The sequence below is a fragment of the Mytilus edulis genome, chromosome 1 (genome assembly GCF_963676685.1).
Source record: "Mytilus edulis chromosome 1, xbMytEdul2.2, whole genome shotgun sequence".
Taxonomy (NCBI): domain Eukaryota; kingdom Metazoa; phylum Mollusca; class Bivalvia; order Mytilida; family Mytilidae; genus Mytilus; species Mytilus edulis.
The window spans coordinates 60,693,641-60,719,866 of NC_092344.1; the positions used below are offsets into that span (position 1 = coordinate 60,693,641).

The 26,226-nt window shown below is 32.3% G+C and overlaps 1 protein-coding gene across 2 annotated transcripts in view; it reads right to left on the reverse strand.

The window, feature by feature from the left end:
- The window catches only part of LOC139486159 (potassium voltage-gated channel protein Shaw-like), a 50,418-nt gene extending 45,894 nt beyond the window's left edge, over window positions 1-4,524 (reverse strand). For both annotated transcript variants that reach the window (XM_071270946.1, XM_071270937.1), the window contains exon 1: window positions 2,813-4,524. In XM_071270946.1, coding sequence (XP_071127047.1) covers window positions 2,813-3,089 — 277 coding nt within the window. In that variant the 5' untranslated portion in view covers window positions 3,090-4,524. The remainder of the gene's footprint in view (window positions 1-2,812) is intronic.
- Between the last annotated feature and the right edge of the window lie 21,702 nt (window positions 4,525-26,226).

Here is a 26,226-nt window from a genome sequence, read left to right on the forward strand (position 1 = left end):
GTCCTGTCAATATTGTTGTCCTTTGAGGGAAATGCATCAATGTTGATAACTGTACTCATATTTCTTCGTTACAGTATCAAAATAACACGCGACAATAAGCTAAGTGAAACGTGGCCACCAAATATTATCGCTGTCAAATAAAAAAGGAGATAAGGACACTTAATTCAAATTATTTTCGTTAAGCTATTTCGGAACACTTATTAAACCTGGTGGAAGAATAGTTAAGAGCCCACAGGGCATTCAAATTATAAAATTGTTAATTGAAGGATAGAACCAACACCCAACAGAAGAAGTAAATCATAGCGTAACTCCATAAAATATTAGTTTTTTATGGGAAATATCACATAAATTACGAAAACTTGTCCTAAGTCTGTTAAGCATTTGCAATTTGATCAACTGTTAAAAAATTATATATAAAGTTTTCAATTCTCAAAGAATTTGAGTCAAGATTTTAGGGTGTTTTTAAAAATTATCCTACAAAGTGAAATCAATACAAGGGAAATTGCCTAAACTTGATTTAAAAGTTTTATTACATTTGCTACTATAAATTATTTGTTAAAACAAATGGAATGGTTTGAACAAATAACTAGATTTGCGATTGCAAGCAATAGCGGATGGCACCCTTCCCCTATTGCCAGATGAGCGGCAGCCATTTTGAAAATTCCAAAGTCAAAGCAAACAAAATGGTTTGAACAAATAATTAAGTTGTGAAAGTTTTAAGAAACTATAAATAAGAAAATGATTTGAATGTATTCTACCAAAGTAAATTGTATGGAAATGTGGATCAACTTCATCAAAGTGAGCCTTACATAGCGAACTCTATCGATTTGGGTTTTACTGTATGTCGAAAGCCTTCTGGTGACCCATAAGTGTTTACGTCTTGGCATCCTTTCACGGATTTGGCTACACTTTTTGGACCTTTTGGATTATAGCTCTTCATCTTTTATATAAGCTTTAGATTTCAAATATTTTGGCCACGAGCATCACTGAAGAGACATGTATTGTCGAAATGCGCATCTGGTGCAAGAAAATTAATACCGTTAATTTTATTACTATCACTGGGTCGATGCCTCTGCTGGTGGACTATTAGTTCCCGAGGGTATGACCAGCCCAGTAGCCAGTACTTCGGTACTGGTATGAAAATACAATTTTTTTGTGGTATTTAAATTTGCTGTTACAAAATGATAGAAAATATTATAAATTAAGGAATGCATCTCCCTCATGCAAAGCTCTGATTCCTTTCACGGATATGGCTATACTTTTTGGACCTTTTGGATTATAGCTCTTCATCTTTTATATAAGCTTTGGATTTCAAATATTTTGGCCACGAGTATCACTGAAGAGACATGTATTTTCGAAATACGCATCTGGTGCAAGAAAATTAGTACCGTTAATTTTATTTTGACTATGGTGGATATTCCTCTCATTTAAAATCATAACACATCTTCTTATTTAATATAGATATGAATATCGATCAATAACAACCCCAGAAAAGTTTTGAGAATACTGATTAATAGAATTGAGTCAACAAGATGGTAAAACGAAAACTTTAAATCAAAGAATTTTCGAAAGCAATTTATTATCGCGCTTTTTACAAGAAACAAAAAAAACCAAAAACAACGCGAAGTTAAACTGAGGCTAATATTTAAAACAAGGATCTTCCCTTATGCTTAAATCTTAATATTTAGAAAGTTGTGAAAATAAATCTCCACATAATAGTTGAGAAAGAACTAAACGCGAAAAATTATCCTCGAAAAATTAGTCCACATTTTTAAATAGTACAGACAAATCCTTTACTACCTATAAATTTTCGTCACAAAACAGATATAGTCAATAAAGAAATCTAAGATTTAAAAAATTGCTAACATAATACAATGATATTATAATCACGTAGCGCCATGATACATGTATGACACGTGAATTGATAGTTCAAAACAGGTGGAAACAAATGCAAGCATGGCACCAACAAGCCTCACTGTAACATATATGATGCAGCTATACTATTCTCTTGGTGAACATAGAAATATCGCCATTCAGAGTTCTACTATATTTTCATTATGTTAACACACAAAAGAACAATTATTCTGCACCTAGGGTATTACATGTAACCACATTTTCACTAATTAACTGATCTTCATTAACATTTACTAATTATAGAACGTGAAACATGGAATATGTCACTGTAAAGCCGAAGGCAAATTGCGTATTACAGATCCGATCAATAAATTTCATATCAAAATTAAAGATGACTGTATAATGTTCCAAACAAGGATCGGAGACTTATTCAGTCATATTACAGGAAATTTTCACAGCCTTCAAATGATATTAAAGAAACCCTATCGTATGCATGTAATACAGTTTCAAATAAAATTGAGCAATACGAGATATAAAAGAGGGGAACGGTGAATATAAGTATATAGGGACTCTGTGTCTATATTATTTATGATGCTAAAATTGTCCTACCTTTCAATATATATGTATGAACAATCGGATATGCACTGAAAATATGTATCTATCGATTGTATATTAATTCCTCAGGGGTCAAGCAACACATTTACATGTTTATACAGATGGTTTAATGTTGTATGATTAAAAAAATTGACATTAACAGATTTTTGCATTGATAAATGTTTGCATTAACCCATTTTGGCATTAACAGATTTCAAATGTGTCTGACTAAAACAAATGAAAACTTGAACTCCCAAGTCTTTCCAAAAATGATAAAATATACTTTAAGAATTTTCATTTGTTCAGTTGGATGCATAATAACCAGGATATGAGTTTAAAAAAATGAAATATAAATTATACATACCCGTTCTGTAAAAATCAATTACCGAATTGAAAACAGCAGGATGACGGTCAAAAAAATATTCATCTTTTTTATCTGAAAGAACGTGGTATTCAGCAAGACGCGCTAGTCTTGTATTCGGTATAGTCCGGAGTGTCGAAACGTGGGTCTCGTGTCTAACACCACCAACATTGAGCAAAATTCGTTCATCGTCGCCCGTTTGCTTCTGGTATCCATTTTTTCTAATTGGAGTTGCACCTACATCGTCCAGAAAATTTGACGCTTTCTCCTCATCCTGCATATCCGATCAGACATTTGAATATATATTCCTTGTTAAACAACTCTACATCAATTACTAGGTGTTAATAAACAAATTATTTAAGAAATATAAAATCATATTTGATTCTATATAGTCCTCTGGAGTCCTCGGTGAAATATCCATATATGAAAAGTAACATCCAATTAATTGTTTCCATATTTAGTTTCATCACAGATCAGCACTAGATTATTTGACTCTTTTATTTATTTGTAGAAAATAGTATAATTCAAGTCACGTGTTTTTCTCAACACCGAAGTTGTTTCCCTTGTGTTATGGAATGATATACCGCCCCCTATCTTAAAGAGAATGAACAGAATATCGGAGCGCCATCAAACCTAGTCATCGTCTTCGAATTTACTTTAATGAAACATTATAATAGTAAAACATCGGAAGAATACATCCAGGGAATAACTGGTAATTTGCCGGTGCAGTATCCTGCACTCTGTTTATCGAACTCTGTCTAAATTATTATCTTGTAATCATGGAATAATGATGTCGATCGAACGTTCATTGCTATGTAGAAGCTAGACACCATTGGGACTTTCGTGGATTGTTTTAAACACATCAATTTATTATTTATTGTCATATAATGTATAATTCAGCAGCACTGATAAAAATTATTGGTTCATTAAAGTGCGGAAATATTTCAAACTCTTTCATTCATTCTTGTGGAAATTCCATGTTTTCTCTAATTAAAGAGTAAAAAAGGAGAATAATACATGGTTATAATCCTGGAATTTATCGGAAGTGTCGTTCGAGTGCAGAGTATATAGATACTTGTGTCAGACGTATCGGTTCATTGTTTTTGTTTATCCTCTTTTGTTAATCTATTTCCTTCGTAATCCATTGTCCTTTTATTTTCGATTAGCTTATCCACCCTATATATAATGCATGATTGTCATATAATGATAGTTAGGATACTGCGACCACGCAGACAATGCCAAACTATAATTATATTGATCCTAGAATTGTAATCCGTAAAATTTTATTGCAGTTCGTCATAAACAGTAAACTTGATGCAATGATATTCTCCCGTGTGGAGTCATCCGAAACTAATTAAATTCGTTTCTCTCTAGGTATTTCCATAAAACAGAATGCCATGCGTTTTTCAAAATGATGTAAATGTTTTTAGATCATGTTTTTGATCATTGATTGTCCCGTATCGATTCATACGATTGTCTAGAGCAGACTTCATCAGTGTAATTCTCACAATTGCAAAATTGACATCAAAAGTAGCTTTTTCTCTTACAAGAAATATTCATTTCACATGCCTATGAAAAATCTATAAATATGCAATCTTATATACAATATAATTCTTTATGCTGACATCGAAAGGAAATGTCTGTTAGAAATTTATTAGAGAAATCTAACAAAAAATATAATTCTAGTTTCGCAACATCTTATCTTTGAGAACAATCAATATTTTGATATTATTAGACTATGCGAACCGTCAGTTATTTCATTTATAATTTCTCTTCATAAACATCCTTATCAAAGAAAAAGCAAAATAATTGTGTTCAGTTGGCAGACATAGAGATGGCGTTGATATTTGATTTGTTTAGGAATCCGTATTAACATTGATAATTTTGTTTTGTTTACAAATTATATTTGTTTCATTGATACTATAATTGTCTGGAATTTTCCCCAACCCAACATTCATAGAAATAATTGAAATATATTATTGAATATTTGTATGCACGATCAAATAATGTTTGGGAAGCAAATTCACAATCTCTGTATACTAAACCGAACTTTTCTTGTAGTGGCGCAATGATGTTCGCGCGTTCTTATCTTCTGTGCTAAGATAGCTTGTTGGTTTACTGAAAATCTTCATCAGGATACAATCGAGCACTGCTATCATAAAACTGTTTTTTTTTTTGGCAATTCCTCCAAAGGCGAATTTAGTCTTAAAATGATTAAATATATTCTCGATCAAAATAGTTGCATTTATATAAATTCATTTGCTAGCTAAACAACCACACCAAATACACTTTTTTTGCCACAGACGGGCTACCTTAACATTTGTTCTTAATTGGAGTAGTTGAAATGGTGGTCTGATCCCTTCACTTCATTCGTCTCAACTCGGCCGATTCCGTAAGGAGAGTAGCGGATTCTACCGAGGATTGCCGAATGCCCTTCACTTATACGTATTGCATGAAAAGGGATGACAAAGGATACCAAGTGGCAAATCAAATACCAGAAGTCGAAGAAAAGCATATACAATTGGTTAAGTTCACTTCATTTTGACTTGTTTGAAAATTTTCTCGATGCAAATCATTACACATCCCCTAATAATTTATACCACCATGACCTAAAGAAAAACAACCGACCACAAAACACTGAACAGAATTGCGGGTTAGTGGTATCTTTTTAACGATCCACCGCTTATCCATTGTATCAACTTAACATATTGAGCAACCAGAAACACACGAAAACCTAGGATATATTTTAATTAGATGCCCCGGTAGAACAATCAGTATTTTCTTCACTACTGACACCCATCATGTTACTCATAGCAAGTAAACATCGAGAGGTAATATCGTGAAATGAGAGGCAATGCAATATCGTGAAACAACCCAATATTCTGAAATTCCTTCATTTTGATTATACATGTACCGATACAATTGTTTCTTCCATACATTGAACATATTATATTGTTCCACTGCATGTTGATTTTGATAGCGAAATCAACATCTGATTGGTTGAAACTATTCCACGTGACGTCGAAAAAAACTTCATATTCCCCTATGAATGTCGGGATTGCCTTGAGCGACGTGAATCCACATGCAATGAAAATGTCACACAATCGGGAACTTGACAGAGTAATCTGGTATCTAAAGATTTACGTCCGCAAAAAAATGTAGCTAGCGAGTTGAGCTACATAAATTACGTATCGGTCAACTTGTAAGACTTGTTCAATTGGTTTATCAATTTGTGTTTTATGTAGACATTTTTAACCCCCTCTTACCATACATGCATTGAGCCACACATTCGTTTTTCTTTAAACTTCGCTTCTTTGAGAAGATTTTTGCGCCCGGAGAGAACCAGTGATCTTCAGTAGGAAATTTGAACATCTAAATCAATTAAGATTGGAGCCGAGCGTACCTGTCACGTGTGGTTTTCGAAATCACAACCTCAGTGTTGACAGCTGGCTAGTGATACATTACTTTGACTACATGTACTTAGACTAATAAGCCACCTATGTCCCGAACGGTTCAAAGAACAGAAAGTGACGGCAAAATATTACAGTATAACGACTCGAATTGCCCCAAGATTTTATTTTTTTCTCTGCTCACACTCGGAGTCATAGGGAAACAAGCGAATCTTATCAACTAATAAAAATTTGGTGTGACCATGTGTCAATATAATGCTTCCACGGTATGACCTAAGACCTACTTTTGAAGAATTAGAATATGATCCCCAAAGTTAAACAATATCGTTAATCAAATATTAAACGTGAAAAGGTGAGCAAAAAAGGATAAATTTGGTATCTATTGTGTTGAAGCGAAATACTACCACACTAAAGAAGCAATGTATTAGGTATATGATGACAAAAACACTACCAACTCATTTTGCTAAAAGGATTATTTCTTTGATATGGTGTATTAATAATAGATAGTAACGTATTGCATGTTTATCGACAGAACTATACAATGGTATTATTAAAATCGAATGCTCGATGAATAATTTATCACTACACACTATTAATTGTATTGAAACCAAAGTCATACAAGCTTTTATATTAATATATGATAGGTTCAACGGAATGACTTATCTTTGAGCTGTAAATGAATTTACAAATTATTCATATGATTAATAAAAAGATCACAAAATATATTCATGGTGATTTCAGTTTTCAACACCTTCTTTTTGTGTCGTTATTCATAAAGAAAACACATTGTGACATCATAACAACCACAATGACTGAACTGGGCGGTCTCTAGATGCAAAGCTTTCATTCCTTTATTTCTAAAGTTGAATATAGAATGAAACTCAAAACAGTGTGGCTGTGGCCATTGATTGACACATTAAATTCATCCATTGACTGGGACAATTTAGGTGAACGTTTGTATGTAACGACCACTGATCACTATGTACTTTTTAAAGACACGTAAACTATGGGGTCACCAAAGGTTCTCAACACCTTAATAAAGTAATTCGAAAAATTAATCAGAAATAACACGATGTTTTGATTTATATCAATTATATAATACAAAACATAAAAGGTTATTTCTGATTAATTTTTCGAATTATTTTATAATTAAAGGCGTTAAGAAACCTTTGGTGACCCCACAGTTTAAATGTCTATCGTAGGTACGTCGTGAACAGTGGTCGTTACAGACAAACGTTCACGTAAATTGTCCCAGTCAATGGATGAATTTAATGTGTCAACCAATGGCCACAGCCACACTGTTATGAATTTCATTCTATAAGATTGCATTGTTCAATATGGTTCAATATTTTCACTGTTATGAACAACGGTACCAGTAACATCACTAAACGACTCCATAGTTAACACACCCTATAAAAAGAAATGAAAAAAAACCCTCTAAACTGAGCTGTAGTTTCCTCGATATTGGTTGGGGTTTCCCCTTCATGGCCAGTAATATCATGCCTTTTGCAACAATTATACGGGTGACGTCTCTTTTGTTTTCGTGTTTTAGCAACGAAGCATAAATTTATAAGACCATTATATGCGAGTCGTGCTTTAATACTAGTAAGTACATCGGGTTAATTTTGAATTCGTTCTCAATAAAAAAAAAATTCCGATATTTACATCATTAACAGTTACATGTATATGAATCGATGACAATTTACTGTAATCGAAAATAAACGTTTTGTCGATTCATCAGATAATTTATCGCCATTCCCTAAATACGATGAATTGATTTATTAATTTGATGGTCAAAATAAAAAAAAAGATGATTTTGATTGAAGGTTATATATTTTTGTTTGTAATCGAAAAAATTTATATGAAAACATCATCAGTCAAAATTTTATTAAACAACAGCAATATTACTTTTGCAGAAGCTGATATTGGATTCATTGTAGCCTTCAAACACAGCAAGATTTCTTTCATCTGATGACATACTCATCAACATAAGACACACATCAACTCTTGTCATAGATTTGTTCTTTCTGCTTCAAGTACCCCATAGTAAACACACCCTACAAAAAGAAATGAAAAAAAATCTCTAAACTGAGCTGTAGTTTCCTCGATATTGGTTGGGGTTTCCCCTTCATGGCCAGTAAAATCATGCCTTTTGCAACAATTATACGGGTGACGTCTCTTTTGTTTTCGTGTTTTAAGCAATGAAGCATAAATTTATAAGACCATTATATGCGAGTCGTGCTTTAATACTAGTAAGTACATCGGGTTAATTTTGAATTCGTTCTCAATAAAAAAATTAATTCCGATATTTACATCATTAACAGTTGTATGAATCGATGAAAAATTACTGTAATCGAAAAAAAACGTTTTGTCGATTCATCAGATAATAATTTATCGCCATTCCCTAAATACGATGAATTGATTTATTAATTCGATGGTCAAAATAAAAAAAAAAGATGAATTTGATTGAAGGTTATATATTTTTGTTTGTAATCGAAAAAATTTATATGAAAACATCATTAGTCAAAATGTTATTAAACAACATCAATTTTACTTTTGCAGAAGCTGATATTGGATTCATTGTAGCCTTCAAACACAGCAAGATTTCTTTCATCTTATGATATTATACTCATCAACATAAGACACACATCAATTCTTGTCATAGATTTTTCTTTCTGCTTCAAGTACCCCATAGTTAACACACCCTACAAAAAGAATTGAAAAAAAATCTCTAAACTGAGCTGTAGTTTCCTCGATATTGGTTGGGGTTTCCCCTTCATGGCCAGTAATATCATGCCTTTTGCAACAATTATACGGGTGACGTCTCTTTTGTTTTCGTGTTTTAGCAACGAAGCATAAATTTATAAGACCATTATATGCGAGTCGTGCTTTAATACTAGTAAGTACATCGGGTTAATTTTGAATTCGTTCTCAATAAAAAAATAAATTCCGATATTTACATCATTAACAGAATCGATGACAAATTACTGTAATTGAAAATAAACGTTTTGTCGATTCATCAGATAATTTATCGCCATTCCCTAAATACGATGAATTGATTTATTAATTCGATGGTCAAAATAAAAAAAAGATGATTTTGATTGAAGGTTTTATATTTTTGTTTGTAATCGAAAATTTTTATATGAAAACATCATTAGTCAAAATGTTATTAAACAACATCAATATTACTTTCGCAGAAGCTGATACTGGATTCATTGTAGCCTTCAAACACAGCAAGATATCTCTCATCTTATGATATACTCATCAACCTAAGACACACATCAATTCTTGTCAGAGCGTTTTTCTTTCTGCTTCAAGTTGTCGATAAAGATATTTTTTTGGGGGAAGTAGGTTAAAAATTGAAAACAAAATCTTAAGAAACATATCTTAAGGGGACTCCTGGGTACAAATGATTTTTAACCGGATTTATGTGACAAAAATGTCGGTTATTGATTTGGGGATGTACGGCGGGCGGGCGGGCGGTCGGGCGGGCGGTCGGTCGGTCGGGCGGGCGGTCGGTCGGTCGGGCGGGCGGGCGGGAATCAAATGTTGTCCGTGCATTAACTCATGAACCGTTAACCGAAGCTTTTAAAATTTTAATATGTTGTTACTGACAACTAAATGAAGGTCAAGTTCAATAATGGCGATTTTGACTTTTACCGTTCAGGAGTTATGGTTCTTGAAAGATTGAAAAATGGAGTTTCCAGTCGTGTCCGTGCATTAACTCATGAACCGTTCAACCAAAGCTTTTAAAATTTTAATATGTTGTTACTGACAACTAAATGAAGGTCAAGTTCAATAATGGCGAGTTTGATTTTTACCGTTCAGGAGTTATGGTTCTTGAAAGATTGAAAAATGGAGTTTCCAGTCGTGTCCGTGCATTAACTCAGGAACCGTTCAACCAAAGCTTTTAAAATTTTAATATGTTGTTACTGACAACTAAATGAAGGTCAAGTTCAATAATGGCGATTTTGATTTTTACCGTTCAGGAGTTATGGTTCTTGAAAGATTAAAAAATGGTGTTTCGAGTCGTGTCCGTGCATTTTCTCATGAACCATTCAACCAAAGCTTTTGAAATTTTTATATGTTGTTACTGATGACAAAATAGAGGTCAAGTTCAATAATGACGATTTTGACTTTAACCGTTCAGGAGTTATGGTTCTTGAAAGATCGTAAAATGGCGTTTCCATTCACGTTGTTGCATTTACTCATGAACCATTCAATCTAAGCTTTTCAAATTTTAATATGTTGATACTGATGACAAAATGGAGGTCAAATTTGATATTGACGATTTTAACTTTCACATTCATCAGTAATGGTTCTTGTGATATTGCCAGGACACAAATAAATGTTAATAAATCCGGTTTGCTGTCGTTGTGACAGCCTCTTGTTTTTTCTAATATAGGATTTCGCTATATTTTTTCATAAATAAACTTTATCATATACTTAAAAGAAAAAAGAAATAAAAAAATGGGGTCACCGTTCATTTAAGCTAAAATCTGCCTCTGGAAGAAGCATACATTTTTGTTAATGTCCATTTTTTCTGTTGAACTAATAGGAGAAAAAGAGGAAATATCGAAATAAAAAAATAACCTAATATAAGAAATCGCTTAAATTTTACAATTATTTAGTTTATGTACAGCTTATTTGAAAACAATAATAAAAAATATAGGTCACAGATGAGTTAAAAAAGATATTTCAAATTTAAGGCCAAAAAATGGCATTTTTGCACCAAAGGGAGATAATTTGGAGATTTTTCAATTTTTAAAGTCATCTGGGGCCAAACCAAATCATTTTTTTGGGTTGTTTTTTTGTACCATATCATAAAGTAACAACTAATAGTGTAATAAATATAATTTGTAAAGAAAAAATAAAGGTTTAATTTTTTGCTAAAATTTTTGTACCCACGAGCCACCTTAAGTCAGTTTTAACAACGTTAACAATTATTGTTAAAAAGAAATACAAAAATAAGTCTAGATAAGAGAAAACAACATCCAGAAAACTTTCGTTCATTTCTTCAGAGGTATAACTTACTAGAAACGTGTCTTAAGTTTTTAAACTATTCAGTCTTTCATTAAGATCTATTTGAGATTGGGAAAATATATAAGGTATTTGAAACATTATATACAAATCTTCATATCCCACTCTTATACCTTGTAAAATATACGAGAAATACATTTGCTTGTCGTGTTTCCCTTTTTTTTGTTCAGTATATACATAACTACGTATCATAAGTATAATAAAAGATTTAGAGATCAGTAAATTGTATTGAGAAAGACTTATTTTTGTTATCATCATTGAAAAAAAAACGATCATCAAGACCATCTGTAAGTTAATTTTTATTTCATTTATAGTTTAAACATATATAGTTTACTGTTCAGAAACTAAACACACAGATGAGACACAAGTTTTACAACTTAGTAATGTCTTCTTCATAGTTTGGAATTATTTATGTGCTACATTCAAAGGGTCGTACATTTCCCCATTTTATCATTTATATTATATGAAAAGATATTAACGATATTTCAAAATCAAATTACTTGCTTTTCAAAAAAGCGTGTGTTTACCTCCATCATTATAAAAGAGAAATTGTTCGGTAGTTTTTGCCTGATTTTTACATCGAGATAACCGTGAGGGCATTCCGATGTATTGTAATCGCCTAGATTTGCACACGTAACTTTCGTTTTAGGGTTTTATCCGATCTATAAACATGACAAATACACGGATATTAACTAGTGCAAGCTAACATTCCTTATCGTTTGTTATAAATACATCTCTTCAATGAATACAGATAAAAATATTTTTGTTTAGAAAATAAATTAATAATATGAAAAATGTTTTGTTGTAAAAAATCATTGGTAATATCTATGCACACGTACCGAAAAAATGTGTTTAAGCATACGGAAGAATCGCAAAAACGTTTTGCGACAATCCAGACAAGGACTGGTAACTCTGTAATTGTTTTTGCGGGAAAATATGAATGCCTACTCATATCCAATCTTTTAGAAAAATCGATTTTTTTACAAAAGAGTGTCCACCATGCACTTGCACTGCACTATTATTAGAATAAAAAAATAGAATGAGATACAAATGGATGAAAATTATATATACATGTAACTGTTATATTAATATAATATATAATTACAAACCAGTGTATACTGATTTATATCACTACAATATAATAGTTATTACTGTTAAGCTGAATTTCCTGTCATTTAATCATCATCCACGCACGAACTTACTAGTCAGAAAGAAAAAAAAATCTGTACATTGACAGTTTCAGGTATATTTATGTTATTTTTTTCTGTGACAATTGCATTGAACAATCCACATGTACTTGCGGTCATCCGATGTTGACAGTTCAGTACTTCAGTTCTTTGATATTTACTTATTGAGTGATTTCTAAGGTACATGCATGCTCTTTTAATCTTAGCTTCACGTCACACACTCTTAGTAAACGGATGGACATCAAAATGCTCAAATGATTAAAATGAGTATTTGACAAACTGCTATATAGCCAATGTGATTATTCCTGTAAACTGTGTGGTTCATATTTCTTGAAATGTTTACCTTTTACAAATGCCAACATATTTGTTTGATTTGATGGAGACAATCGTTGTTCGTATTGCTTGACGCGAAACAGCATATACATTAAACACTATTGAACCTACCAGGGATCGAATGTACGACCCCGTCCGCACTTGAGGCCTTGATCATGCTACAAAGTACCACGCGATCGTTTAAACCGAACAAGGTCAACGAAAAGAGAATAACCTAGAAATTTTATAAAAAAGAAGAAAAAAAAACAATACTAATAAATCAAATTCAAATTTAGTCATATAGTTAAATAAATGATTATGACAAAAATATACATAGTTTTCATAAACAGAAAGAAAAATCCAAGATAAACAAATTTCTCCTAAAAAGAAAGAAAGTAAAAGATATATATGTATCATTCATTTCAGAGCTTAAAAAAAGATACCGAGCTGTCACGGATTGAATCATACTCTATTTGAATGTCTCGTATACACAGAACTGTCCATAATGGCGCATTAAATTTTTCAGTCTAGTGTGTACACTATATTTTTTTTTGATTTTGTGCGCAATGTCTTTGTTTAGTACTACTGATATTTAATTTTAATTCTGATGCACACCGTCAAAGTTTTTATTTATAATCCTTCCTGAAATTTTACCATTGCGTGTTAAATGATTTGTTTTCCAGCTTTCCTCTTAATATTTCCACTTCTATTTTTTATCAGACGAAGATATATTTTATTCCTTATCAATCATTAACCACCAAGGGACTTTTATTGTAAGATTTTACTATAAAACTCTTTGATCTATAATTTTGCTTTTATTGTATGATCTTTTAAATAGATGAAATGCTCATATCAGTGACAAAACTTTAGTCGATTAATAACTAGACTACTTAGTCTTTGTACTCCCAATTATCTAACCGATCCCGATTAATTTTCAACATTAAGTTTATCGTAAATCACGATGCTTTGTCATTCAATGGTTTAGAGTATTCTGATTTGGAAGTATCGAAATTAATAATATTTTTTCGTTGAAAAACACGATGTTATATCTTCATCATAATATATTTGGCCGGACAAATAGCGAAAAACCGTAAAAATGCTATTTGTCCGGCTTGCCGGATGAATAGACATTTTTGACTATTTATCCGGCTAGCCGGACGAATAGCCACTGCCTTATACAAACATCAGCCACCAATTAGACAGTGCTTGTGTGTTGGAAAAAATAAATTGAAATGATGATTGTGACACGATTGTAATTTATCACTGGATTTATACTTGCATGAGTAGCACGATGGGTGCAACGTATGAAACAGGAACTTATTGCCCTTCTGAAACTACTTTGTTCAACCTAGGTATATTGGAGTTTGCATTGATCAATATTAAGTTGTCTGTGTAATATTCATCTATTGCTGTTTTTCGTTTTGTCGTTTTCATTTTATTGTCATTGTTTTGTCCGTTTAAATAGAACTTATAATTTTCAATTGCTCTCTGATATTTCTAGAATTATAAATTTGAGTGAAATTTTAAATATGTATTAACAATATAAGTATAATGAGATGGCAAGTTCCTAGACCTAAGAACAATTTCATTATGGTTTTCCTATGAAGTAGATGACGGAGGCAAATGAGACAACTAACTACTAGTGTTCAAATAAATTACATGTAAGCAGTAATGATCACTGTTCGACCTTCAACAATGCAAAAACATACCTTATGGTCGTCTGTAAGAGGCCTGGCATGAAAAATGTTAAATGAAATAAGAAAACATCGACATTATATTATTGATATGCTTGATTTCGTGAATGACAATATGTTTGCTACGTATGGACGACGTAAACATTATCAAACTATCAGCAGTCTAATGGGAATCAAGTGCGGAATGTTTTTTTTTTACTAATATGAGCTGACTTCATACAGATACTTCATAGGAAGAAAAGGAGTTAGCAATATCGTTTAACTTCACTCCGCTATAATGATAAATTTCTCTCACTAAATAATTCATAAAATCATTTTATTTATTTATAGGAGAGGCAAACGATAACAAGAAACATTCAAACTCACTCGACAATACACTGACAATGTCACGGCAAGGAAAGAAAAAGAAAATAAGACAAACAGCAATACACAAAACACAACATAGAAGCTAAAGACTGGGCAACACGAATCCCACCAAAACTGGTAGATATATACTACGTATGTAGGTGCTGCTGAAATTGTGCTACATAAGAATGGAAAATTCACAATTGGGATACTCAAATAGAATCGTATTATTTTATTATACAAGGTTCATATGCAATAAAATTGAGAAAGGAAATGGTGAATATGTCAAAGCGACAACCACCCGACCATAGAGCAAACAACAGCCGAAGGCAACCAATGGGTCTTCAATGCAGCGAGAATTCCCGCACCCGTAGGTGTCCCTCAGCCGGCCCCTAAAATATGCATAATAGTACAGTGACAATGGACGCCATACTAAACTCCGAATTATACACAAGAAACCAAAATTTAAAATCATACAAGACTAACAAAGGCCAGAGGCTCCTGACTTGGGACAGGCGCAAAATTGCGGCGGGGTTAAACATGTTTATGAGATCTCAACCCTCCCCCTATACCTCTAGCCAATGTAGAAAAGTAAAAGAATAACAATACGCACATTAAAATTCAGTTCAAGAGAAGTCCGAGTCTGATGTCAAAAGATGTAACAAAAGAAAATAAATAAAATGACAATAATACATAAATAACAACAGACTACTAGCAGTTAACTGACATGCCAGCTCCAGACCTCAATTAAACTGATTGAAAGATTATGTCTTCATCATATGAATATCAGGTACAATCCCTCCCGTTAGGGGTTTAGTATCATACTATCATAAAATATATGAGAAGAACATAACCCGTGTCATGCCAACAACTGTTTTTTTAGAAATAAATGTGTTTAGTTCCGATGCAAAGACCCTATCAGTGAATCAATGTTAAAGCCAAAATATGCAATCTTTAATGACCTGACAACAGTATCGTAACTATATCCCCTTTTAATAAGTCTATTTAAAGGTTTTGTTAGTTTCTGAGGAGAATACTGAAGTACGCATTCTGTAATTAGTCTCATTCGGTGATGTAACAAAAGAAAGAATGGAATTGTTATATCGACAATCAGAAGATATTCGTGGTCATATGTGACACAATTATGCCATAACGGTTAACCAAATCGTTTTGGCGTCCGTAAAATTTTCGATAGGATGACTTCATCAGCTTTCTTGTAAGCAGTAGCATCTACCAAGAAACATACCTTAAACGAAAATGCAAGCTCTGGAATATCGATCAACCAGCACATGAAGGCGTCTGTAAATTTTCTAGAGTCGTAAAAATGAGACTAGTGCTCTATTCACAGGCAGAAAATTTTTCAACTTCTTAACAATTTATTTCTGTCAAGTATCAGATCTATATTCAACATACAGGTGATTTCATAAAAACACAATATTTTCAAAATTTCTTACTGAGCATAATTCGTCTCAACTCGGCCGATTCCGTACCACCAGTAGCGGATTCTACCGAGGATTGCCGAATGACTGAGCATAGGGAATACACGTTGGTCCTTCTATCTGTCAGACTATAAAAAAACAACAATTCAATCATAATGGTTATCATGATTATGGAGTTTTCAGAAAGTTATATATATGACATACCAATATAAATTTGTTAAAAAACACTGTTTAAGTATAATGTTGAATAAACAAATTGGTACCTTGTATTTTAAAAGCCATGCTGCTTCTTGTTGCCTGTCTCCCCTCAGAAAACAAGTGTGAAATTATGATTTAATTCAGTTACAAGGAAACACAACCTTGATTGTTAACTTTGCCTATACTTCTCCTATTGTTCACAGTGTCGGTATTCCATCAAAGTACCATGCGATCTAGAATAATAAATAGCAGAATGTATGGTTGTATTTTTAAATTTAATTGATCAAATGTATTTCTTAGCATTGTAACTATATTTCTTCTGAAAGTTTTATATTACTTTCGTATTTTTGATTTTCTACTTTGAGCTATCTTGTATTTCTTTCTACTCATAAGTTATCGTAGATGTATTTGACAAAACCGTTTGAGTCTTTGATGCACTTTAACTTACACTATGAATCGCTTGATAAATTTTGATTCAAACGTCACTTTTTAGTATATAATAGACTTCAACTAAGGAAAATAACATCCAATCAAATTTATATACATTTTTTTGTTTTTTTAACTGCATAATTTGTGAAAAATGGAAACGCTCATCTTCATCTGAACAAGTGGTTTCACAGGCTCTACGTCATTACGTGAGTCTACGTTAATCACAATTTACTATGTCAGATTATATCTTCAAAATTATCGTCTGACGTTCAGCTGAAATTACGAAAAGGGATAAAAAAAGAAAAAGACATACGAACAAACAATAGTACACAACACACAACAAAAAAAACCCTAAAGTCTCAGCAACACAAAATCACCAAACAACTTGGGATGATCCCAGGTAGTCTAGAATGGTACGCAGATCCTGCTCATTATGTCTGTGAATACTTGAGTTTGGTATTGAGTCATGACCGTTCTCCTTTCTAGCCCGGTAATGGTAATCTTTTTCAGACACTTGCTGCTGAAATATTTATTGTATTTTTGGTGGGGAATTCCAAAAGCATTTCAAAACCATTGGTGCTGTCTACCATGCTGATCTCCGAAAGAAACAATACCTATGCATTATATCATTTACGGTTTTAATTCAGTTATGTATTCATATATTGATGTTCTAACATATTTTGTAAGAAGAGCACACACAAATGGTTTTCTTTATTGTTATTTATATACCACGTCTCCATATTATGGATCACAGTAAAACGACAAAACTGATGTTACGATGGAATATTTTAGGATATTCCTTTTCAAATTGTCTGCTCTCTTATAAAAAGTTTTTGAATTCCGAATGGTTTCCTGTAACAAAAGGTGTAATTGGTCGAATCGCAGCGATAAAATGTCTTATTCGACGTTTTACATAGAAGCGTTGATTTACCTTTTAAACATAATAGGGAAACGGAATTGAAATAAGCCACGCTTAAATATATTAGGAGCGAATATCTAAAGAATTCTATTACACAAGAAATTCTAGAAGTCTGTGATTACGTAACATTGGAATTCTTCCATATTTGTTATCATCTAAAAGCCGTCAAATTTGTCACGTGATGAATCGGTTTAAGTTAAATATTCCATCTGTCTCACTTTGCACAAAGCTAATGGATATCTAAAGAAAATTTATCTTCGTTCTATTATATAATGATACTTAAAAATAAAACGTATGGCCATATTTATCTGACGGCAAAAGAATCGAAGCACTCTTGGAGAAATTTAAATGACTAATCAAATGTGTACTGGAGTACATTCAAGACGGTAATACTACAAGAGTTGACCAACTTCGCAGAATTTAAACCTAGCTATTGTAGTATTTGTTAATTTTTTACAACTGAACGCTCAACAAATAGTAAATAAATCAATAAGACAATTTGGTGAAGATGTATTATCAAGCACAAACTATTTTGGGAAAGACACGGAAGATAGAGTAATTGTTTCGAAGCAGAACATGTGATTATCGATGGAAAGTACAAGAACCAAAAGTTTTACATACCGATTATGTACCATACAGACACTGACTGGAGGTTTTTGCAATCGTAAACAGTAATGTTGATAAAAACATCAAATATACAGGTCTGTGTTCTCCAAGGAAGTTGATGTTCATATCAGTGATGTAAATAATTGGCAGTTAGAGGACATTATTCTATCTTCTAACGCTCGTATTTTTTACCATCTTTTATCAAATGTATAATTTATTCAAATGAAGTTAAACTACGATCGCGTGGACACAGGCCTGCTCATAGACACCTTATTTTAAGGGTTTGTTGATGTTCCGCTCTCTTCTCGTTATCCTGGTTATTCTTTGACCTTATCGTGTCCTGTAAGAAAAACTACTTTCAACCGACATGTTCGTAAGACTGTATATTGTTATGCAGTCTGATCCTAGCATGAAGCTCTCTTCCACAAGTTATAAGGCATACGTTTGCGTTTTCACGACGAAATTTCCAGTTATATTAATTTAATTAATATGTAACTGTTTTCTAAATACTATTTAAAATGATTCGTTCTATATGTAGAGTGAACACAAATGAAAAGTATTATAGGAACATCCTTAGCATATATATTAAACCATTGCACACATAATATATTACATATCTCATTAATGAATATCGTCTTGAAACTACGAGGAAAACATTCATGCTGCAGATATTTATTTCCTATAGCTATCATGCCCTTGTCCAAAAGAGATGAAAATTAAAAAAAATCATCAAAAGTAAACACGAGGAACAAGAAAAACAAGGTATCTTCCAATACATTTGAGTCTCTTTACACTGATACTTTTTTTTACCATGTAACAACCTCTTAAAGCAGGACAAGATCTAGCAGGAAAACATACCCATTATATTTTTAGTTTTGTATGCCGCAGTTGCAAGATGTGAGAAAAACAATAATAAAATAGAAAATATATCTACTTTTCCTCCCGATTGCTTAAGCTTCTTCTCATAAAATCTTGAGTGACACGATAGCATGTTGCCCAATCAAATTAAATCGTCTATACTGCAGTTATATATAACGTTACTGATATATCTGTTGATTGAATGTCTTAATGGGCCAAAAGTTTGTTTTTGAAACTAAAAATGGGACACTCAAATTGTAGCTCCTAAGAAATATGCAAACAATGACGAACATGCCTTGAAAACGAGCGACCACACAGAATAGTTAATTAATACTTTTATTTATTAGTAAAATCTTACTTTATATCTCAAAGACAATTGTATTTAGAATATGTGAACAAAAAATAAATACAGGAAATAAAGGCAACAGTAGCATAGCTGTTTAAAGTCATAAATCGATTGATAGAAAACAAACCGGGTTACAAACTAAAACTGAGGGAAACACATAAACTATATGAGGAAAACAACAGAACAACAGAAAACTAACGCCAACCTACATCATTGTGTACATAGAAACTTACTATTTGAACAGAATTGCTGTATTCCTGACTTGATACAGAACATTTTAAGAAACAATGGTGGTTTGAACCCTGTTTATGGCTGGCCAAACCTCTCGCTTATATGGCAATGTTGATAAAAATCGCTCGCATGACAACACGTTGCGATAGGACTACAGCACACACAAATGCAAGAACACTCAGCACAGAGACACGCACATATCAATAATATAATAGTCGTTACAACATCAGTAAATCGCAGAACAACAACGAACATCTTCCATTAATGACAGCACAGGATATAACAAATAGTGAAGTATATATAATCCTGAAATTCATACAATTATCTTCACAATACTAGTCCAAACAATTATCATGATTATGACGATATGAAGGCTATTCTAAATAAATTCTGTGACGACGCATACTTATTTGGACTAACGCAGTATTTTATCCATGGAAAATGGAAATTCCCTCGAATATACTGGCAATAAGAAATATGTGAAATGTAACGAAAATACAGAACTGAAAAGTACAAACGATAAGACATAACATAATATCCAACCAAATCCACTAAAGAAACCTCATAACTTTTAACATGAATGTTGGATGTATTAATAGAATGAAATGCAAAACAGTGTGGCTGTGGCCATTGATTGACACATTAAATTCATCCATTGACTGGGACAATTTACGTGAACCTTTGTCTGTAACGACCACTGTTCACGACGTACCTATGATAGACATTTAAACTGTGGGGTCACCAAAGGTTCTCAACACCTTAATAAAGTAATTCGAAAAATTAATCAGAAATAACACGATGTTTTGATTTATATCAATTATATAAATCAAAACATAAAGGTTTTTCCTGATTAATTTTTCGAATTATTTTATAATTAAAGGCTTTAAGAAACCTTTGGTGACCCCACAGTTTAAATGACTATCGTAGGTACGTCGTGAACAGTGGTCGTTACAGACAAACGTTCACGTAAATTGTCCCAGTCAATGGATGAATTTAATGTGTCAATCAATGGCTGTTGTTTGCTCTATGGTCGGGTGGTTGTCGCTTTGACATATTCACCATTTCCTTTCTCAATTTTATTTTATGAATTTAATGTGTCAATTAATGGCCACAGCCACACTGTTTTGAATTTCATTCTATATACATAGACACGCCGTATAGCAATGCAAATTTACAATCGCAAAAACAGTCAACTTCGGGAATACGTTACGTTCGAATTCGGTTCTTACAAATAAATGCAGCAGACAGACGTCATAGATGTTAAACCACAATCCAACATGTCCCCATTAGTTAGTTTAGACACAGACACATTTTATAGACCAACCAATCCATGTGTTAAAAAGAAAGAAGGACAGATTTGTGACCTTGTAAAATTTTATCTTTTGTAAATGATTTTAAAGAATCTGTAGGAGTATCGTGTGCTGTTCATTACAAAATCTGCTTTAAAGACCACTTGTTTTAAGCAATAATCTGCGTTATAATATCATTTATTTAACTGTTGTAAATTTCTATAGATTGAACCTGCATCAAAAGATCACCTGTCTTATATGAAACCACTCTTCTGCTTTCCCTTGAGTGGTATTTAAACTTGCGTGAGTTTATATCAGTAGAAATTCTTTAAACGGTAAAATAAATGTAAATAGAAATATCTACAATTTGATTGCCATACAGAAAAATCTTTTGTCGGATCCTTTTCCTGATTGCATCTTTAGTACTCAGTCTAAGTATTTATACAGAAAAAGGGCGTCCGACGCATTACATTAATAAAGTGTTGTTTTTATTTCTTACAATAGTAGGTCGATACCGCTGCTGGTGAATTACCAGTTTATTATCTAGTCAGTAGCAAATACTAACATGATTTATACCAAACTTTTCTAAAATTGTCAGTTTATAAATTTATAAATGAAACAGATTCTAAGGTTTTAACCCTCCCTGGCAAAGTAAACCTTCGGTGGATTATGCTAATAACTTTCTATGTCCTTTCTGAACATATAGTTCTAGATCTTCAACTGTTTCGGTTCTTGTGAATCCTTGGTTGTATCAAATTCGGTTTAGCGTTCCAGTTGCAGATAAATCCAGAAAACAACACTCTTAGAACGCATGAAAGTCATAAAGTGTTGTGTTCATATTTAAACTAAAGAAGAGAAACGATGTGAGGGTTATTCATTTCAGTAAGTCATTATTCTTTATCAAGATAACTATATTTATGAAGGAGTATCTGTCATAATTCTGAGATTATTACAAAGTGGCAATCAATCCATCGTGGAGAACTGAATATAAATATCCTTAGAGCATTATATAAAAAATCCGAAACTCTTATTAAGTAATTGAATTTTGTAACAAATATTAATACTTTTTCAATACTGGTATTAATAAATCTTTGATAGGTATCGCACATGTTTGATTGGTTGATAACTGTTGTATCACAAATATTGTATACAATACTGTTTCATGTATTTTGTCATATCAAATGAATTAGATCTCAAGGCTAATCAGTTTTGTGGTTATAAAAATATTTTGGCAATAAATTTGAAAACACTAATTTTCAGCTATATAGGCTACTGTTTCAATTTGTATAGGTTCTAAGAACTATGCAAGTTTTTGATTACAAGCAGTCAAGGTCAGCATGGTCATGGCATGATCAGGGTCAATACGAATTATCATTGGCCACAAATATTTTGATTGACCAATGAGGATAAAGTGTAAGCTAACTTTTAATAAGCGTCTAGTTGCGCCCGTATTTTCGCAATTGCACTGACGCTATTTTTGTTTTGCCAGAAAAGTAAAACAAAAATATATACTAGTTCAGTGACAACGGTAGTCATACTAAACTCGGAAATATATAAAAGAAACTAAAACTTGTCTGTTTGTAGATTTCTTTTCTTAGCAATGACGTTTTCAGCATATTTCGACTTGTGAGTTTAATTGTCCCTTTGTTATCTGTAGCTTCTCTTTGATCCTGTCGCATCAAACAGTCTCGCGCTTTTTGTTGTTCATGTGATCCCCAAGTTTTGCTAGCCGTTTTGATTTTCCGTTCTTAAATTCGATTTTATTGTCTCCTCAATGCATTAGCCGCTTAATTAGACTTTTGTGAGGGACTCTAAACTTGATTTTGTTTACACAAAACATGGATCCAGAGATATGTTGATAACATATTTACTAAAACAGGAAATAAAATCGAACACACATACACTGTCAGTACTAGACCGACAACCTTATGGTAAAATAAAGATATTTAGACTCCAAAGGTACTTTCCAACAAGACTCTTACATGTATGAGTAGGACAATTATCCGAATGGATTACGTTACAAAATCGATACAAATAAAATTCGAAAGATACCTTTTGAAATTTCTAAGCGGAAACATTTTGTTATATTTGTCAACAGATATTTTGCAATTTCCTCCGCCATAGTTGAAATTAAGTAGATTAAATACTATTTGAAAGAAAGTAGAAATACTGCAAAACCGGAGAATATTGTGATAAAATTCGATTACTGAAAGGGTAATTTATCTCAATTGCAAATTTCCCAGTAATTTCCTTCTTTTATTTATTTGACTGCTCCGTGCGAATTTATACAATTGCTGCAAATTGGTGAGCCATTAAAAAGATTTGTGTAAATAAACCGCCAATACAGATAATTAACAATACCAAAATCAGAAGGTGGCTTAAAAAAGGGGAAATTCCGATGTTTAAATTACCATCCTGCTGTAAAATTTACACTAAAGAGAGAACAAATTAAAAAATTCAAAGGAATGAATGTGACAAATTGACAAGTGTTCTGAATAAACCTTGATAAAAATTAACAAAATGTATTCGTTCATTGATCTTACAATTAGTTTCAATGCTGTAAATTTGAAAGCAAAGCGAAAGGCGTTAATAAATTGTTGTTATTCTTCTGCGTGATATATATTTTTTTGTAAACATCTAATTAATTTATTTTTCTGAAGACATAATTTCTAATATTCTGTAACCTTCCAAATTAATCTAGTTATAAACTTAGCTCGAAAATAGTTTCAATACATGCAGGACTATTTTTTGATTTGGCATTAATACTGCAAGAGATTTTTTTGGAAAGATTTATTTACAAAATTACGAATGAACAAACAGGTTTTTTTCTAGACATGTAGCGAAACCCATTTATACATTTAAACATATCAATAATGATTAGTTTCTTTTTTCGATATGAATGTTTGATATATTTTGCCAGTTTTATATCGGGATATTTCAAAATAGACTTGAAGTGCATGTAAATCAAATACCAATTCAAGTATATAACACGATCAACCGTCATCCCGACAGTCTTAAAGGTCAACACCAAAATAGCCCAACATCCGAATATCTGGACAATAGACTATATTTCCTTAAATTAAAGACAACAGTTATTCTTATATGTTCAGATCAGATAAATCAATTCAGATAACACAAATTACTACAAGAAATTAAATTGTAAGAGCAAAGACTGATAATTAAAACAACGTCCACGAGTTCAAATTGTAAGTATCCTTGTAGGCAACACGTAAAAACATTCGAATATGCGTGTAACAAGGCAGGGTTTCGTCTTATCATATTGACATACCTACATCAACGTTCTGAATAGATAGTACACTATTTGCTGTTGGACGTTAAACTGCTACAAAACAATAAACCAAACCAGATTTTAGACTACGATTTAGCTGAATGTTTTGCTAACAAAGACCTAGTCTAATAAAATTTTTAAGGACATACAATAAAACAAGTCACTCTGAATGCAGCTGTTCAAAGTCATTTGCGAAATAAGGAAAAAGAATTGAGAATGGATAAAGGCAACAACAAAATACCGTCGCTCAATATTCAAAAATCGATTAAGCGGAAACAAGTCCGAGTCACAATCAAAACCAAGGGGAACACATCAACGAAAGAGGAAAACAAAGAAACAACAGAAACACTGAACAGCTATATACAATAACAAACGTTAACATACATAAAAAGGGACTGTTTGATAACAACTGGTGATGGGATTGTGGAATGCGTTGCCAATAAGTCAATAATCCGACCACAGAGGAAAAGACGGCAACTAAATAGCTCTTCAATGCAAATTCCACACCCGAAGTCTAATAAATAATGTTTACCTTTTCAGAAAAAGTGACTCCACATTAAACTCCGATACATATAAATGAATCAAAATTAAAATTCAAACAAGACCAAACAATGGTTCCTGAATTGGGACAGACGTAAAGATGCAGCGGGGTTTAGCATGTTTCTTAACCCCCCGTTTACCTGTAGCTAATATGAAAGAAATAAATACAGCAAAACTCAGTTAAGAAGCTGGAGTTTGATATTTGGATAAAAACCTGAAAAAACTATACGCAACATGACAATCATGACAATGATCAACATAAATTATTAAGAGACTTCTAGCAGTAGCAAGCTCCACACCACTATTAAACCGAGTGACAAAAAAGGCAACAGCAGTAAAAAGTAAAATCACAAAAATACTGAACTTAGAGGAAGATCAATTGGGAAAGTCCATAATCACATGGCAAAATCAAATAACAAAACGCATCAAAAACGAATGGACAAGAACTGTCATATTCCTGACTTGGTACAGGCATTTTCAAATGTAGAAAATGGTGGATTAAACCTGGTTCTATAGCGCTAACCCTCTCACTTTTGTAATGACAGTCTCATCAATTTCCGATATTTTTACATTGATGCGTTAAATAAACAGACACAATAAATATAACAGTCAAAATATGGGTACATCAGTCATCATCGTTTAACAATTTTAAAAGGAACAATTTAACAGAACACAAAAACATCTACTATCTACGAACACATTTATTGAGTGTCTGACGTCAGAAAATTTTATACGTCACATAAATTTGTCGTTCAATGTGCTTACAAACAATTTTAAAATTTTCATGGGAATGTTAGCATACAGGGTTAAAAAATCAAAAGTATGTAAGAATAAATTTAAGAAATAGACCGAGATTTAAACTAGTCCAAAAGTTATATATAGAATTTATAAGAATCCAAAAATATTTAATACCACTACGCTATTGAATGATTTTGACGTTTGTGGTTCAACGTATATTGTAATTCATAATAGAAATATATCATAATGACATATAATAGAACAATATCATACTGACGGGATCTTTTAAAGTACAGAGTCACGTTATAAGAACAAAAGAAATACAAAAAGTCGCAAATACAAAACAAACCAAACCAAAACAAACGTATGTTCAAAAGTCATAAATTAATTGATAGAAAACAATTCTGGGATACAAAATAAGACCGAGGGAAACACACCAAGATTATTAAAGACAGAAAGATTATGTCTTCGTCATATAAAAATCAATTACAATCCCTCTTGTTAGGGGTTTAGTATTTTGCCATCATAAATCACTCCCGAAGACCAT